This window comes from Bufo gargarizans, chromosome 6, assembly GCF_014858855.1.
Source record: "Bufo gargarizans isolate SCDJY-AF-19 chromosome 6, ASM1485885v1, whole genome shotgun sequence".
NCBI lineage: Eukaryota > Metazoa > Chordata > Amphibia > Anura > Bufonidae > Bufo > Bufo gargarizans.
Genome location: NC_058085.1, coordinates 234,942,977 through 234,957,638, shown reverse-complemented (window position 1 = coordinate 234,957,638; position 14,662 = coordinate 234,942,977). Strand labels below are relative to the sequence as shown.

The 14,662-nt window shown below is 41.2% G+C and overlaps 1 protein-coding gene across 5 annotated transcripts in view; it reads left to right on the top strand.

Moving 5' to 3' along the window:
• The window catches only part of LOC122939799 (zinc finger protein OZF-like), a 58,008-nt gene that overhangs the window by 9,562 nt on the left and 33,784 nt on the right, over positions 1 to 14,662 (top strand). For 3 of the 5 annotated variants that reach the window (XM_044295946.1, XM_044295948.1, XM_044295947.1), the window contains 6 exons: positions 2,687 to 2,813; positions 7,827 to 7,949; positions 8,033 to 8,153; positions 8,233 to 8,330; positions 9,440 to 9,545; positions 9,750 to 12,263. In XM_044295946.1, the coding sequence (XP_044151881.1) occupies positions 2,687 to 2,813; positions 7,827 to 7,949; positions 8,033 to 8,153; positions 8,233 to 8,330; positions 9,440 to 9,545; positions 9,750 to 10,795 (1,621 nt within the window). In that variant the 3' untranslated portion in view covers positions 10,796 to 12,263. Of the gene's footprint in view, positions 1 to 2,686; positions 2,814 to 7,826; positions 7,950 to 8,032; positions 8,154 to 8,232; positions 8,331 to 9,439; positions 9,546 to 9,749; positions 12,264 to 14,662 lie in introns of those variants that run through there. The other 2 variants (XR_006390175.1, XR_006390174.1) reach the window with 2 other exon arrangements.

The window sequence follows — 14,662 nt, the reverse complement described above, 5'->3', positions numbered from 1 at the left end:
GAAGAGTACACTGAATAGTAGTGGCACAGTGCCGGTAGGATGAAGAGTACACTGAATAGTAGTAGCACAGTGCCGGTAGGATGAAGAGTACATGGAATAGTAGTGGCACAGTGCCGGTAGGATGAAGAGTACATGGAATAGTAGTGGCACAGTGCCGGTAGGATGAAGAGTACAATGAATAGTAGTGGCACAGTGCCGGTAGGATGAAGAGTACAATGAATAGTAGTGGCACAGTGCCGGTAGGATGAAGAGTACAATGAATAGTAGTGGCACAGTGCTGGTAGGATGAGTACACAGAATAGTAGTGGCACAGTGCTGGTAGGATGAGTGCACAGAATAGTAGTGGCACAGTGCTGGCAGGGTGAAGAGTACACTGAATAGTAGTGGCACAGTGCCGGCAGGGTGAAGAGTACACTGAATAGTAGTGGCACAGTGCCGGCAGGGTGAAGAGTACACGGAATAGTAGCGGCACAGTGCCGGCAGGGTGAAGAGTACACGGAATACTAGCGGCACAGTGTCGGCAGGGTGAAGAGTACACTGAATAGTAGTGGCACAGTGCCGGCAGGGTGAAGAGTACACTGAATAGTAGTGGCACAGTGCCGGCAGGGTGAAGAGTACACGGAATAGTAGCGGCACAGTGCCGGCAGGGTGAAGAGTACACGGAATAGTAGCGGCACAGTGCCGACAGGGTGAAGAGTACACGGAATAGTAGCGGCACAGTGCTGGTAGGGTGAAGAGTGCACGGAATAGAAGCGAAAGCAGAAAAGTGGTATATTAGGAGTACATTGCTGGTAAGGTAAAAATAGACAGATCTTCATCAGAGACAAACTTATTTAAAAATACAGACCCTTTTCCCAGCAACCAGAAGTGTATGAAGCGGGCGCGCTGGCTGTTGCCAGCCGTATAACACAAATGACTGGTAATGGAGATAAGACCAGTTTGGTCCATTTAACCGCCTACATATGCTGTGGTCAATGGTGAACCCTTCATCTGAGCTGTTAGAGGCAGGAGTTTCTTTCATCACCCAGTCAGTACTCGTACAATATAATCTTTTTAGGTTAAAAAAAATAATAATATAGGTCTCCCACCTCTGTCACATTGTTTATAGAGGTTCCTCTGTTGTGCATATTTTAAGGGTTCTTTTTGCCTACTTTGTGATTTTTGGCACGCATCTTCTCCAAGCAAGTGACCTACATCAAAAACAGGAATATTTGCACAGATCTTAAGACACACACACAGGGTAGGGTACCATGAAGCAGTGGTGTATCTTCAATGGAGATAAAAGAGAGAACGGAGGCAGCGCCATTTCTGTAATACCACCAGAGTTCAGGGGTGTTCAGTAAGCTGTCAAGACACTCGCCTGGCTTCATTGTGAAATGAATGAGTGTATGCAGACCTAAACCGCGGAAAGGTCTCCTTCCTGTCCTGCTCCTGAGTCCGCTATGCGCTTGAATCAGCTTCTGGGACATTCACCAATGGTTTGCAGAAAAATAAAAAAGGATGGACTTCTAATAATCAGCACCGTACAGAGGCAGGTACACGCGTAAAAGCTAACACATCTGAAATTTTAAATCCATTTGGTGTGCAGGGCTCAGGTGGGAGGGACATGCTAACTTGAAAGAGGAAAAAGTAACCCCTGCGCCTGACACCCTGCTGCTGACATTCATAATGTCTGTTACCATAATATATATTCTCAAGCATCCAGCAATCTTAATGCAATACATTTAAAATGAAGGCGCAGGAGTCATAAGCAAGTCCAAATGTGAAACAATGTATAAGTGATATACAAATTATGCAGAAATTAATAAAATACATAAGTCATGGAAATAATCAGTTGACTGATATAAACTGTCACTCCTCTTGTACATACAATTAACTGTGATTGCAAAATTAAGGTATCCAAAAAATGGTTATAAATCTAAAATAAAACCAGAAAAAATATAAAATACTCTACAGAATTGTCATTTTGCATTATATGATTAAGATTAAAACTCAATCCAATCACATATACATTTAATAAACAAAATTAAAAACTTTTCGTCATATGCTTTTTAATCATTTCTGGTTTTCCTGTGCTGGTCTGCCATCTTTATCTGCCTTTTCACTGTACTATATTCATTAAAAATGTCTGCTGCTCTTTCGAAATGCCTTCCCATGTTGCTGCAGTCTTGCCTACAAGTCCCAGAATACTGCTGTGCTAAGGGGAAGAGTGTAAATTAGGGTGGACTTTTCCTCCATAATGATATTTCCACCCTCCCTTTTATTTGATTAAAAGGGTTTTCCAGGACTTTTATACTGATGACCTATCCTCTGGATAGGTCATCAATATCTGATCGGTGGGGGTATGACACCCGGGACCCCCACCAATTAGCTGTTTGAGAAGGCATCAACCTGTGACTTTATTAGTAAAGAAGGTTTAATATCTATTTGAAATGCAATGTGTGTGTATAATAGGTGCGGGTCCCACCTCTGGCTCGGCTAATTTTGGAACTCCTATAGCAGTGAATAGAGGGGTGGCTGCGCATGAGCAGCTTGTTCTCTATTCACTTTTGAAAATAGTCGAGCACCCTCTCCGTTTACGTTGGGGCTGTGTTCATGACCCATGTCGGGACCCACACATATCAGGCATTTATGCATATTCTAATAGATGGAACAATCCCTTTGACCAAAATCTTTCCATCTACAGGGGTTATCATGATCAGACCCTCCAACCAGGATCATTAGCAGTTCTGAGGATGGACGATGACAAGAGTAATGTGACTGAGAGGATACTAAATCTTACCTTGGAGATCCTCTACCTGCTGACTGGAGAGGTGAGGGGTTGTTAGGATGTCATTTTAAAATTCAAAGTGCTCAAGTATTGTTTTGCTGTCATAATTTTTTTTCTGTCCGTTGTAAATGGTAGATGGGCTTTGTGAGTGAAGCTGTTTATAGTCTTGGGGTATGTTCACATAGAGTTTTTGGAGAAGGTTTTGAGGCAGATTTTCCTGCAGGTGTTTCAGCCATATCATTTGCCTGTCAATAAACCACTATTATGTTTTAGGTTTCTAAGCTTAAAAACACTATTCTCAATATATTAAAGCTATAGTCTTTTATTTTTTATTTTTTTATTGTGAGTTGAATGAGGGAGAAATAAAATAACTGAAAAAACATGCATAAGTCTCCCCTGGGACTTGAACTTGGGATCTCTACATACAAAACTGAACACTTATCACCAAGCCATAGCCTTACCACATAGAGAAGAATGTTTTTTTTCTATATTTAGAAAGCTAACACACAGTAACATAGTACATAAGGCCGAAAAAAGACATTTGTCTGTCCAGTTCGGCCTGCAAGTTGATCCAGAGGAAGGCAAAAAAAAAAACTGTGAGGTAGAGGCCAATTTTCCCCACTTTGGAGTCGGGAAGGAATTTTTTATTCCCCTAATCAGGCAATCAGAATAACTCCCTGGATCAACGACCCCTCTCTAGTAGCTATATTGTACTCACCATCACCACCTTCTCAGGCAGAGCGTTCCATAGTCTCACTGCTCTTACTGTAAAGAATCATCTTCTATGTTTGTGTACAAACCTTCTTTCCTCCAGAGGATGTCCCCTCGTCACGGTCACAGTCCTGGGGATAAATAGATGATTGGATAGATCTCTGTACTGACCCCCGGTATATTTATACATAGTAATTAGATCTCCCCACAGTCGTCTTTTTTCTAAAGTGAATAACACTAATTTTGATAATTTTTCAGGGTACTGTAGTTGCCCCATTCCAGTTATTACTTTAGTTTCCCTCCTCTGGACCCTCTCCACCTCTGTCATGTCTGCCTTGTTCACAGGAGCCCAGAACTGTACACAGTACTCCATGTGTGGTCTGACTAGCGATTTGTAAAGTGGTAGAACTATCTTCTTATCACGGGCATCTATGCCCCTTTTGATGCAACCCATTATCTTATTGGCCTTGGCAGTAGCTACTGAACACTGGTTTTTGCAGCTTAGTTTGCTGTTTATTAAAATTCTTAAATCCTGTTCCATGTCAGTGTTACCGAGTGTTTTACCATTTAGTATGTACGGGTGACTTGCATTAGTCCTTCCCATGTGCATAACTTTACATTTGTTAGTGTTAAATCTCATCTGCTACTTGTCTGCCCAAGCCTCCAATCTATCCAGATCCCTCTGTAGTAGCATACTGTCCTATTCGGTGTTAATTACTTTACACAGTTTAGTGTCATCTGCAAAAATTTATATTTTACTATGCAAGCCTTCTTCAAGATCATTAATAAATATATTGAAGAGACTGGGGCCCAATACTGACCCCTGAGGTACCCCACTAGTGACAGTGACCCAATCTGTGTGTACAGTTAATAACCACCCTCTGTTTTCTATCACTCAGCCAGTTACTTACCCACATACAGACATTTTCTCCCAGTCTGAGCATTCTCATTTTATATACTAACCTTTTATGTGGTACAGTGTCAAATGCTTTGGAGAAGTCCAGATATACGACATCCATTGATCGCCGCTGTCAAGTCTAGAACTTACCTCCTCATAGAAACTGATTAAATTAGTTTGGCATGATCGAAAACCTTCAGTTTACCGACAACAGATGTTAAACTTACCGCCCTATAGTTTTCAGGCTCTGTTTTTGGACCCTTTTTGAATATTGGCACAACATTTGCTATGCACCAATCCTGTGGCACATTCCGTGTCAGTATGGAGTCTGCAAATATCAGAAATAAGGGTCTGGCTATGACATTACTTAATTCCCTTAGGATACGGGGGTGTATGCCATCTGGTCCTGGCGATTTGTCTATTTTTATCTTTAAGTCGCTGTTGTACTTCTTCCTGGGCCAGACAGGATACTTTTAATGGGGAATTTATTTTTACATTTAGCATTTCATCTGACAGTTTATTTTCCTCAGTGAATACATTGGAGAAAAAAATATTTAACCGCTTTGCTTTTTCCTCTTCTCTCTCTGCGACTCCCCCCTCATTACTCTTCAAAGGGCCGACACCTTCAGATTTATACTTTTTAACATTTTTGTAATCGAAGAACATTTTAGGGTTAGTTTTACTCTCTTTGGCAATTAATCTCTCGGTCTCTAATTTGGTCGCTTTTATTTGTTTTTACATGTTCTATTTTTTTTCCTTACAGTTTTTCAGTGCTTCTGTGCCACCCTCCTGTTTTAGTGATTTATATGCTTTCTTTTTGTCATTTATTGCTTTCTTTACAGTTCTATTTATCCACATTGGTTTCTTTTTGTTCCTTAACCTTTTTATTTCCATACGGTATGTACCTCTCACAATGAGATTTCAGGATGCTTTTAAAGATATCCCATTTTGCAGTGACCAGCAAAAGGGTAACAATGTTTCGAACTTTTGAATTTCAGGCTCCATATCTCACCATCCACTGCAGCTATTAACGTGAGACTACCATCATTTTATAGACAATCATCTTGGTCATCTCATACATTAATTGGGCTTGCAACTATATAGCATATAATTAGTTATGCAGATTCTTGTCAGGTATCTTTATTGTAACTGCAGTGTTGCTGTTTTGCTCCTAAAATGTTACATTTTTTATTATTATTATTTTGTTAGTATTTTGTAAATCCACCTTTGGCTTTCAACACTGCCTGAATCATTCTGGGCATGCTCTCAATCAGATTCAAGCATGTCTCAAACTGAAATCTGTTCCCAGATCTCTTTTGGATTTGGGAACTGTGGGGGACAATGCAGCACCTCTTCTTCATTGTCATTGAATCATTTCTTCGACAATCTTGATGTGTGCTTCGGGTCATTGTCCTGTTGTCATCCTTTTTATACCCATAGTACTCGAGCATATGAAGTAACTCATCTTGTAGGCTATTCACATATAGTTCAGCATTGAGACCACCATCGATCCTGGTCAAATATCCATCACCTTTGGTTGGGAAACAACCCTATATAATCAGGCTTCCTCCACCGAACTTGACAATTCCTTCAATTTCTCGATCCGTTAGTCTTCTCTTCCATTGTTTCTTCCAGACGCATTTGTACCCATCAGAGCCAAGTATTTTGACTTTCGTCTCATCACTCCAAATCGCCCCTTTCCAATCTTCTACTGTCCACTGTTCGTACTTTTTTGCAAAGTGAAGCAGACTCTTCTTATGACGATATTGTAATCAAGGCTTCCTCACCTTTTTTCGGGCCAACATTCCAGACTTATGTAATGCGCGTCGCACTGTGCTTGCATGTATTCTGTGATCTCACTATTAAACATACAAGCCACCTCCACTTCTGTGTTTTTCCCTCCAGAACTGATAGACCTAGTGATGAGCCGACTTGTTGACTCTGATATTTTGCCTAGATGTCCACCTCTTAGCTTCGAAATGGATGGACTTCATTTCATATTCTTCCAACTGTCATGGCACTCCATGATGCAGTTTGGCAATTTTCTTGGCTGAGATACCGCTATTGATGAGCTGCATGATGCTGTTTTCTCTTTTTTGTGAAATCATCTTCATGGCCACTCCTGGATTCAAACCAGTGACCTTTTGCTTGAAAACAAGATGTAATTTGCAGTATACAAAAAGATAGCTTGTTCCACCACCAGGAGAAAACAGTTACAAATGCAGTTACGCGACAAGAATTTAACTAACCATATGCTAAATATTTGCAAGTCCAATTTATGTATGAAATGGCCACGATGATTGTCTATAAAATGATGGTAGTCTCATGTTCAAAGCTGTAGTGGATTGTGAGATATGGAGCCTGAAAGTCCAAAGTTCAAAACATTGTTACCCTTTTGCTCGTCAGTGTATTACTGATTATAATCACATATTGTGCCTGTGAATAAAGCAGTAATATGTATATTAGCTTTTTAAACATAGAAATCCACTCTTCTCAACATGGTAAGGCTACAGTAAAGTCGTTTATATGGTATGTACATGCTAGGACACAACTGTGCCCTCACCATACCGGTGTCTAGCCCTACCAATCATGGGCAGGGGGGAGTGTGCAGAGAACAGGGGGTGTTACAAAAGCATTCAAGGATTCAGAATTTAACCCTACCCCCAAGTGCTCCAGCTTGCTCATTTGCATACAGACAAAAGAAAGATATCATTTTAAAGGGATTCTGTCACCTCTCCTAACCCAAAATCGGATTTTAAAGCAGTCATGCACCACAGCTTACCTTGAATTGGCTGTGCTATTCTATCTTGTAATCCGTCCAGTAGTTTAGGAGAAAAACGACTTTTATGATTATGCAAATTAGCCCTGAAGGTGCCCAGAGGGGCGTTATGTTTCCCTTAGTGTGCCCAGTAACGCCCCTATTACAGTGCCCAAAACGCCTTCCTTCAGAAAGCCTAACCGCCCACAGCCTCTCATCCCTCTCCTCCCCCTCCCTCACGGCCGAGCGAAGTCTCGCGCAGACGCAGTACCCACTGAGGGCTGCGCCAGTGCGATCTGCAGGAGACTGAGGGCAGGAGCTTCATCGTCGTCACTGGGCATGCGCTGAGCCCATTGACGTCCGATGCTCGCTCTTCCCTCAGTCAGCAGGATGACTCAAGGTAAGCTGTGGTGCATGACTGCTTTAAAATCCGATTTTGGGTAAGGAGAGGTGACAGAATCCCTTTAATCAGCATGAGCCCTACAAGGCAGTATGCCTGGTTTAAAGCTGGTGATCATGCTGACAGATCCTCTTTTAAGTCTTTGTCTTGGATGATAGAAGGTGGACACCAGTCTGCCAGAGGGTGACTCTGTTGGTCTCTTATTTAACGATAATATGGTTACACTTCTTGTTGGTGCTATAAATCAAGAGGGCATTTTCCAATATATGTTGTCTTGTTTCTTAAATAGGATTACATACCTCTAAAGAAGGCTGAGAAGGAGCTTGTCGCAGTGACTTCACCTCATTCATTGATACATGAGCAGAAGATCCTCAAACTAACCAACAATATTGTGGAGCTGCTGACTGGAGAGGTGAGTGCTGCTGGAAATGCTGAGACATTACACAGTGAAACTAATGGAGGTGTCTGGATGTTGACTATCATTGTCTATGTCAGGTTCCTATAAGGTGTCAGGATGTCACTGTCTATTTTTCTATGGAGGAATGGGAGTATTTAGAAGGACAGAAAGATCTCTACAAAGACATTATAGAGATTCGCCAGACCCTCATTTCATTGGGTAAGAGACATAATCAGATAAATATATCTACTTAAAAACCCTATATAAACAATGTAGTCATGGTATGTGTCTCCTACAGGTGAGTCTAGTAAGAAGGAAACACCAGAGAGATGTCCTAGTCCAATTTATGATGAAGATGCAATAAAGGAAAATAAGAACACCTCACAAGTTTACAAGGTCAATAAAAAACTAATAAATATTTCAAAGTATTGCATAGGACAAAAGTCCAGGGCTGCGCTCACCTGATGTAACTTGTAGTGGAGGCACGGACTGCGCTTGGAAAAGGCGCAATATGGGAGACTTGAAAAATGTAGAAAGAGGTCCAGCTTCCAAAAAAGATGACATTCTTTATTCCAATACACACAAAGACATTAAAAATCCAACATAGCAAACAGGTCTACGTGTTTTGGATACGCTGATACTGATCCTTACTCATGACAATTTTGTTGCTGACTGGCTGCGATCTTAAATAGCTGCTTAAAAGTGAGAATTTGCAAACCTCTCTTGGATATTCTACATATAAAAGTTAGAAATGTTTCAGCAGTCAGTCTTCACTTTGCTGTTTCACATGAGGGCAATACCGCAGGTTTCCAGGTTCAAGCTTTGGAGAGGGTTAACCCTCCCACCAGAGGTGGGGATTACAAGCGAAAACTATTTAACAGGGAGTCCTATTGGATTTTTCGCATGGGTTCCCGTGTCCCAGCAGGATTGAATCGTAAACACGATTTAATCCTGCATTACTGATTCCTTTTCATAATGTATTTTTAGATTTAATATTTACCTTTTGATGTATCCAACTTTTTATTCCCCTCTTCACTTGGCATTTGAACAGGGGTGTGACTTTGTGTACTAATTCCTGTTGATCGCAATCACCTGTGACCCTCAGGATTTAAGCTATTTAAGATCGCAGCCAGTCAGCAACAAAATTGTGATGAGTAAGGATTAGTATTAGAGTATCTGAAATGCGTAGACCTGTTTGCTATGTTGGATTTTTAATGTCTTTGTGTGTATTGGAATAAAGAATGTCATCTTTTTTGGAAGCTGGACCTCTTTCTTCATATTGCATAGGAGGATCCATGTTACCGGTTAAAGCCGTTTAGGTTAGGCTATATCTGTAAGCTGCACTATGGGGCGGAAAAACTAGGGGGCATATATCATGTCAAAAATGTTGATGCAAGTGCTAGTTTGCTCCACAATTTGTAACTTTATGACAATCTCAGCCACACTCACCACTTTTACAAATTATGGATTTTTTTTTTAGACTTCATTTTCATTTCATTATTTAGGAGGGTGATCTGAATATTGTGTTTATGGATATTGATCCAGAGAATGAAGATGAATTATTAGATGTGAAGGTTAAGGAAGAAGAAATACCTATTGGTATCAGCCTGGGTGAGTACTAAGCACTTGCCATAGACAAGACTCCCACATTTCCTTGTATGGTTTGGTTATTCTTCAGAGAACTTTGGGTTGAAGGAAGTGGACAACTTTGCTGGCCACTCTCTAGAAAGCACTTCACATACACCTCTGGGTTCAGATCTTACAGAAAACACCACAGCCTACTTTATGTATTGATATTGTTATATATTTTTGTAGGCAGAGACGACAGTGGGGGCAGCATAAAGGATTGTACAATTCCACCCAGTGAAATCGAAGATGGAGATGTCGCACAAGATTCTTCAAACACCAGTAAAGCAAATATAGGTTCACCATCAACTAATGAATCTTCTGATTCGTCCAAACATAGAGAACATGTTCCTGAGATTGCTACATTTAAAGTTGGCTACAGAAGTGACAACATGTATGCCTGTTCTGAATGTGGCAAAGGTTTTTCCAAAAAAGATAAATTCATCATTCACATGAGAGTCCACACCGGTGAGAAACCATATACCTGTCCCGAGTGTGGAAAACGCTTTACACAAAAAGCTAACCTGATAGCTCATCAAAAGACACACACAGGCGAAAGGCCGTTTTCGTGCACTGAGTGCGGCAAAGACTTTACCTGTAAATCAACACTTGTTAAACACTGGAGAATACACACGGGCGAGAAGCCCTTCTCATGTTCTAACTGTGGAAAATGTTTTACCTACAAATCCCATCTTTTAGAACACCAAAGAATTCACACAGGTGAAAAACCTTTCTCCTGCTCCAAGTGTGGCAAGTCTTTTAGACACAAGTCCCATGTCATTGGCCACCAGCGGGTCCACACCGGTGAGAAGCCCTTCACTTGCTCAAAGTGTGGTAAATGTTTTACACAGGAATCAAGTCTGGCCTATCATCAGAGGATCCACACAGGAGAGAAACCATTTAACTGCCCTGAATGTGGAAAGTGCTTCACCTATAAGTCTACTCTCGTGAAACATCTGGTAATCCATTCTGGAGAAAAGCCATATTCCTGCTTGCACTGTGACAAGAGCTTTACCCAGAGGTCCATACTCAATGAACATCAGAAAAATCACACAGGAGAGCGGCCTTTTGTGTGCTCCATGTGTGGAAGGGCATTTACTCGCAAGTCTAATATGTTAAAACATCAGATCACACACACAGGGGAGAAACCGTACAAGTGTGCAGAGTGCGGAAATAGCTTTACACAGAAGGCAAGTCTTGTCAAACACCAGAAACTTCATTCTGCACAGGACTGAAAAGAAGGAACTTAGACATCTTTTGATGTTTTTTTTTTTTGCCTGTATTGTCTTAATTTTACTATGACATATTGACCGAAAATATTTATTTGCCTTAAAGGGGTTTTCTGGGATTTCTAACAGAGATGCTCATTTAGTGGTTTTCTTCATGCTTTTTTTTTTCAATTTGGACTCTCCAGACCCATTCTCACCATGTAAATAAATCACTCAGTTTTTTTACATCCTGTATATAGCACTTTCTGATGCTGTATTCAACCATACCCAAAATGCACTTCCACAGCTCCAGCACCGCCACTAACAACACCCAGCTAGTTTACAGCTCCTCCCACCAGCTAGTTACGTAGACACTCCAATGGGTTTGGCTGGGGCAGGTTTAAATGCCCTAAATTTACACTTATCAATGAAAATATAAGTATGCAAATGTAGCCTCAGGAATAGACTAACACTACATTGTTGAAAATTCCAAATGCATCCTCTACGGTAGTCTACTGCATGGAAGAACATAATAAATGTAGTCTCTGCCGTGGTCTAGGATCACAGTGGCGACCAGGCCAGATGTTGCTTCAACAGTAGTATAAGACCCCATCCTGAACTGTGCCAAATATTGCCCTAATGCTTATAGGAGAGGAGAGAACACTAGGTTGAACTGCAAGTCAGGGGAGGACAAGGGGCTGCTCACCTTGTTTTGTTGTGCAGAGCACCTAATGGCTAATATTGCATAAAGTGAAGATTGTCACCGCTGCTGCTCATCATCCCTTAGTTCCATAGAAAATCTGGTCTACACAAGAAGATGCTGAAGAAAATGAAAGGGATCGCCAGCGGTGCTGCGGACAGAAGGTACCGAGGAGCTGGATGAAGAAAACTCTTTATTGGTGACAAACTGTTTCGGGATCGGACCAATCGCTTCATCAGGTAAGCACACTATCAAGAAAGACAGACTTCAGCCTTATTGACACATCAATGAATCACAGACATGTGAGGTCTCTATTCTCCACAGACAACACACAGATCCATTGAATTCAATGGATATATCCAGACGACCATTTTTTATGTGGACCATTGATTCACAGCAAAATAATTCACATTATTTTGGTACATTTACCATTCCAAAACATTTCCACCTATAAGCACCTGAAAACCACAGAGAGCATGTGGATGCCATCCATGCTCAGTCCCACTGTTGCTAAGAGACACTCTGGAAATCTCCTTTTCGGCCCAGCAGTGCATGTGAGGACAAAAACTGACACATAGAATAAAAATGGACACTGTCACAGATTAACATTGCACCTTCATTTCATGAACGGAAAATGTCATGGATATGTGAATAAGACCTTTCTGTTAGACAGTTTTGATACATGAGGCCCATTAACTACAAGACTGAAATGTCCCACCATACATGCAGAATTGTCCATGGAAGTACAATGTATACTATTGTATTTGTCTTTATTAAAGAAGGTCGTGCAAAATATATCTGCCAAATTGTCCCATACATGGTCAGCTTATGCTTGATGTGGTCCCACAGCAACCTTCAGCACTGTGTTGTTTTTGGCACCAGTGGCCGCCGAAACATACTAATCGTCAGGTATGCTGGGTCATGGACCCCCACTGATCTGATAATGATGACCTGTCCAGATGATAATTAATCAATTTCTAGAAAATGAAAAAACTCCTTTAACAACATTTCAAAAAACCTACCGTTATGGCAATATTGTGTTTTTATGGTGTCCTATTTTTGAACATTGATGTTTTAATAAAAACAAACATGTTTACATTTTGGGGGGATTAATTTTGACATGTTTTTTAGTCTCACTAAGGGACTTGAAACTTTTATCTCTGCTTAGTATTCCACTGCCAGTCAATTCATTAGGCTATAGCTCTGGCATGGAATAATCAGCACAACTAAATCATCCTGCCCATGGGTCACTTCCCTTTGCTAATCTGCCTAGATGTTGCAGTCGCTGTGCTGTTGACAGCTGCATCTAGGGGGTTTATCTGTCAAGATCTGAGTTATCATGGATTGTGGTGGTAGAGAGAGCAAAATAATTTGTAGATGTCAGACCATAAAATCATTGATGCCTTATTCCCAAAACCAGAACACCAGGTCTGTATACACACAACCAGAGGAGCAGAACAACTTTACACACACAGGAGATTGCACTTCATAAACTTTATCGTAGCCTTTGAGATGTCCTCAAAGCCCCTAGTCCTTGTGGAGCCATTTGAAAAGTCAGGTACAGGATACCATGACCTGCAGTAGAGGGTCATGTATAAAAACCCATACAGATGAATATTCATCAATGAATTAATGGACCTAATTTATAACTTGGCTGTGTGCTGCTCAGGACTGGAATTAGACCATCCACCAGCATCCCCTGTGTGAATGTCACCTCAATCAGAGGGGGTAATTAAATAACGTACCATGTACTGTCTCCTAACCCACCCAAGGACATGTGCAGAATATTAAGACGGGATGAATGAAAGTGGTATGACGTTGCTATAATGCCCACAGGAGAAGTTATCTTAGTGGACAGATTCTGAGCCAAAAACTGACCTCATTAACCAGTATCGTCCCAAGATTTCCCAAACTTGTTGTGATACGGTATCGTATGTGCCGATAATTCTGATTATTTCTGGTGAACATTGTCTCCCCTCAGATTGGAATAGTGTGGACCTATCCACGGACCCAGCATTACTCCAGGCCTCATAGAGACTAGAGTCGGGGTATCCCCTCTGCTTGAAACAATTAAATAGTTGTGAGGCCTGCCTAGTGAAATCCTTGTGGTCTGAACAGTTTCTTCGTACCCTCAGGAATTGTCCCTTTGGGATGCCCTTTCTCAGTGGTCTCAGGTGGAAACTATCCCACCTTAGCAGGCTGTTGGTTGATGTTTTTTTCCGAAACAGTGTGGTTTTGATGTCATTATTGTCTCCCCTCTGGATTTGTGTCCAAAAAGGTTGTCCCGCTGAAGTTCATATGTGAAATATAGTGATTTTATATTGAGCTCATTAAAGAAGAGTTTAAAGTCATCCTCTGTCCCAGACCACAGTAGCAGAATGTCATTTATAAATCTGGACCAGAAGGTGATAAATCTGGTCCAGTGTGCCATGGTCTCGTAAAAAACAATGGTATCCTCCCACCAGCCCAGGAGTAGATTTGCATAGGTCGGTGCACATGGGCTACCCATCGTGGTGCCCCTGAGCTAGTGGTAGAATTAGCCATTAAACACAAAGTAGTTGTGGTTAAGAACAAAGTCCAAGAGTTGAATGACAAATTGATTCTGTTCCTTTAAGTCATTGGACCTAGAATCTAAAGTGCCTATCCCAGATACAATCGGTTGGCCCCTGAGGGGACTAGTGCCTGTGACAGACACATGTTTCGATATTGTTGAACAGACATAACCACATTACTCCCCTTATGCGAGGGTTTAATTACCAGGTTTTTGTTTATGCTTAGATGTCGTAACACCTCCACCTCTGTAGACGTATAGTTTTTATACCCCCGTGTTGGTACAATATTATTAAGATCCCTTGTTACGGATCTCAGAAAAAGGTCAATATTGGCTTCTCCCAATGTTTTTGGGGGCATTTTGGTGCTCTTATTTCTAAGAGTGGTAAAGGGACCTTGTCCTTTCGGATGTTTGTTTTCATCCAGTAGTTCCACCAAATCCTTGTAGATTTGTAGTCCTTGTAGATCACTGGGTTCAAGTCCCAGTTCAAGGCTTCTTTTTTTTATCAGAGGAACATAAAATACTGAGCCACCTTAGTTTTCTGATGAACAAGTGAAGATCTTTCACCCATTCAAAGGAATTAAATCGCATGGTGGGTTAGAATTCTCTGTTCCATATCTGATAAAGGTATTTCTGATAGGTT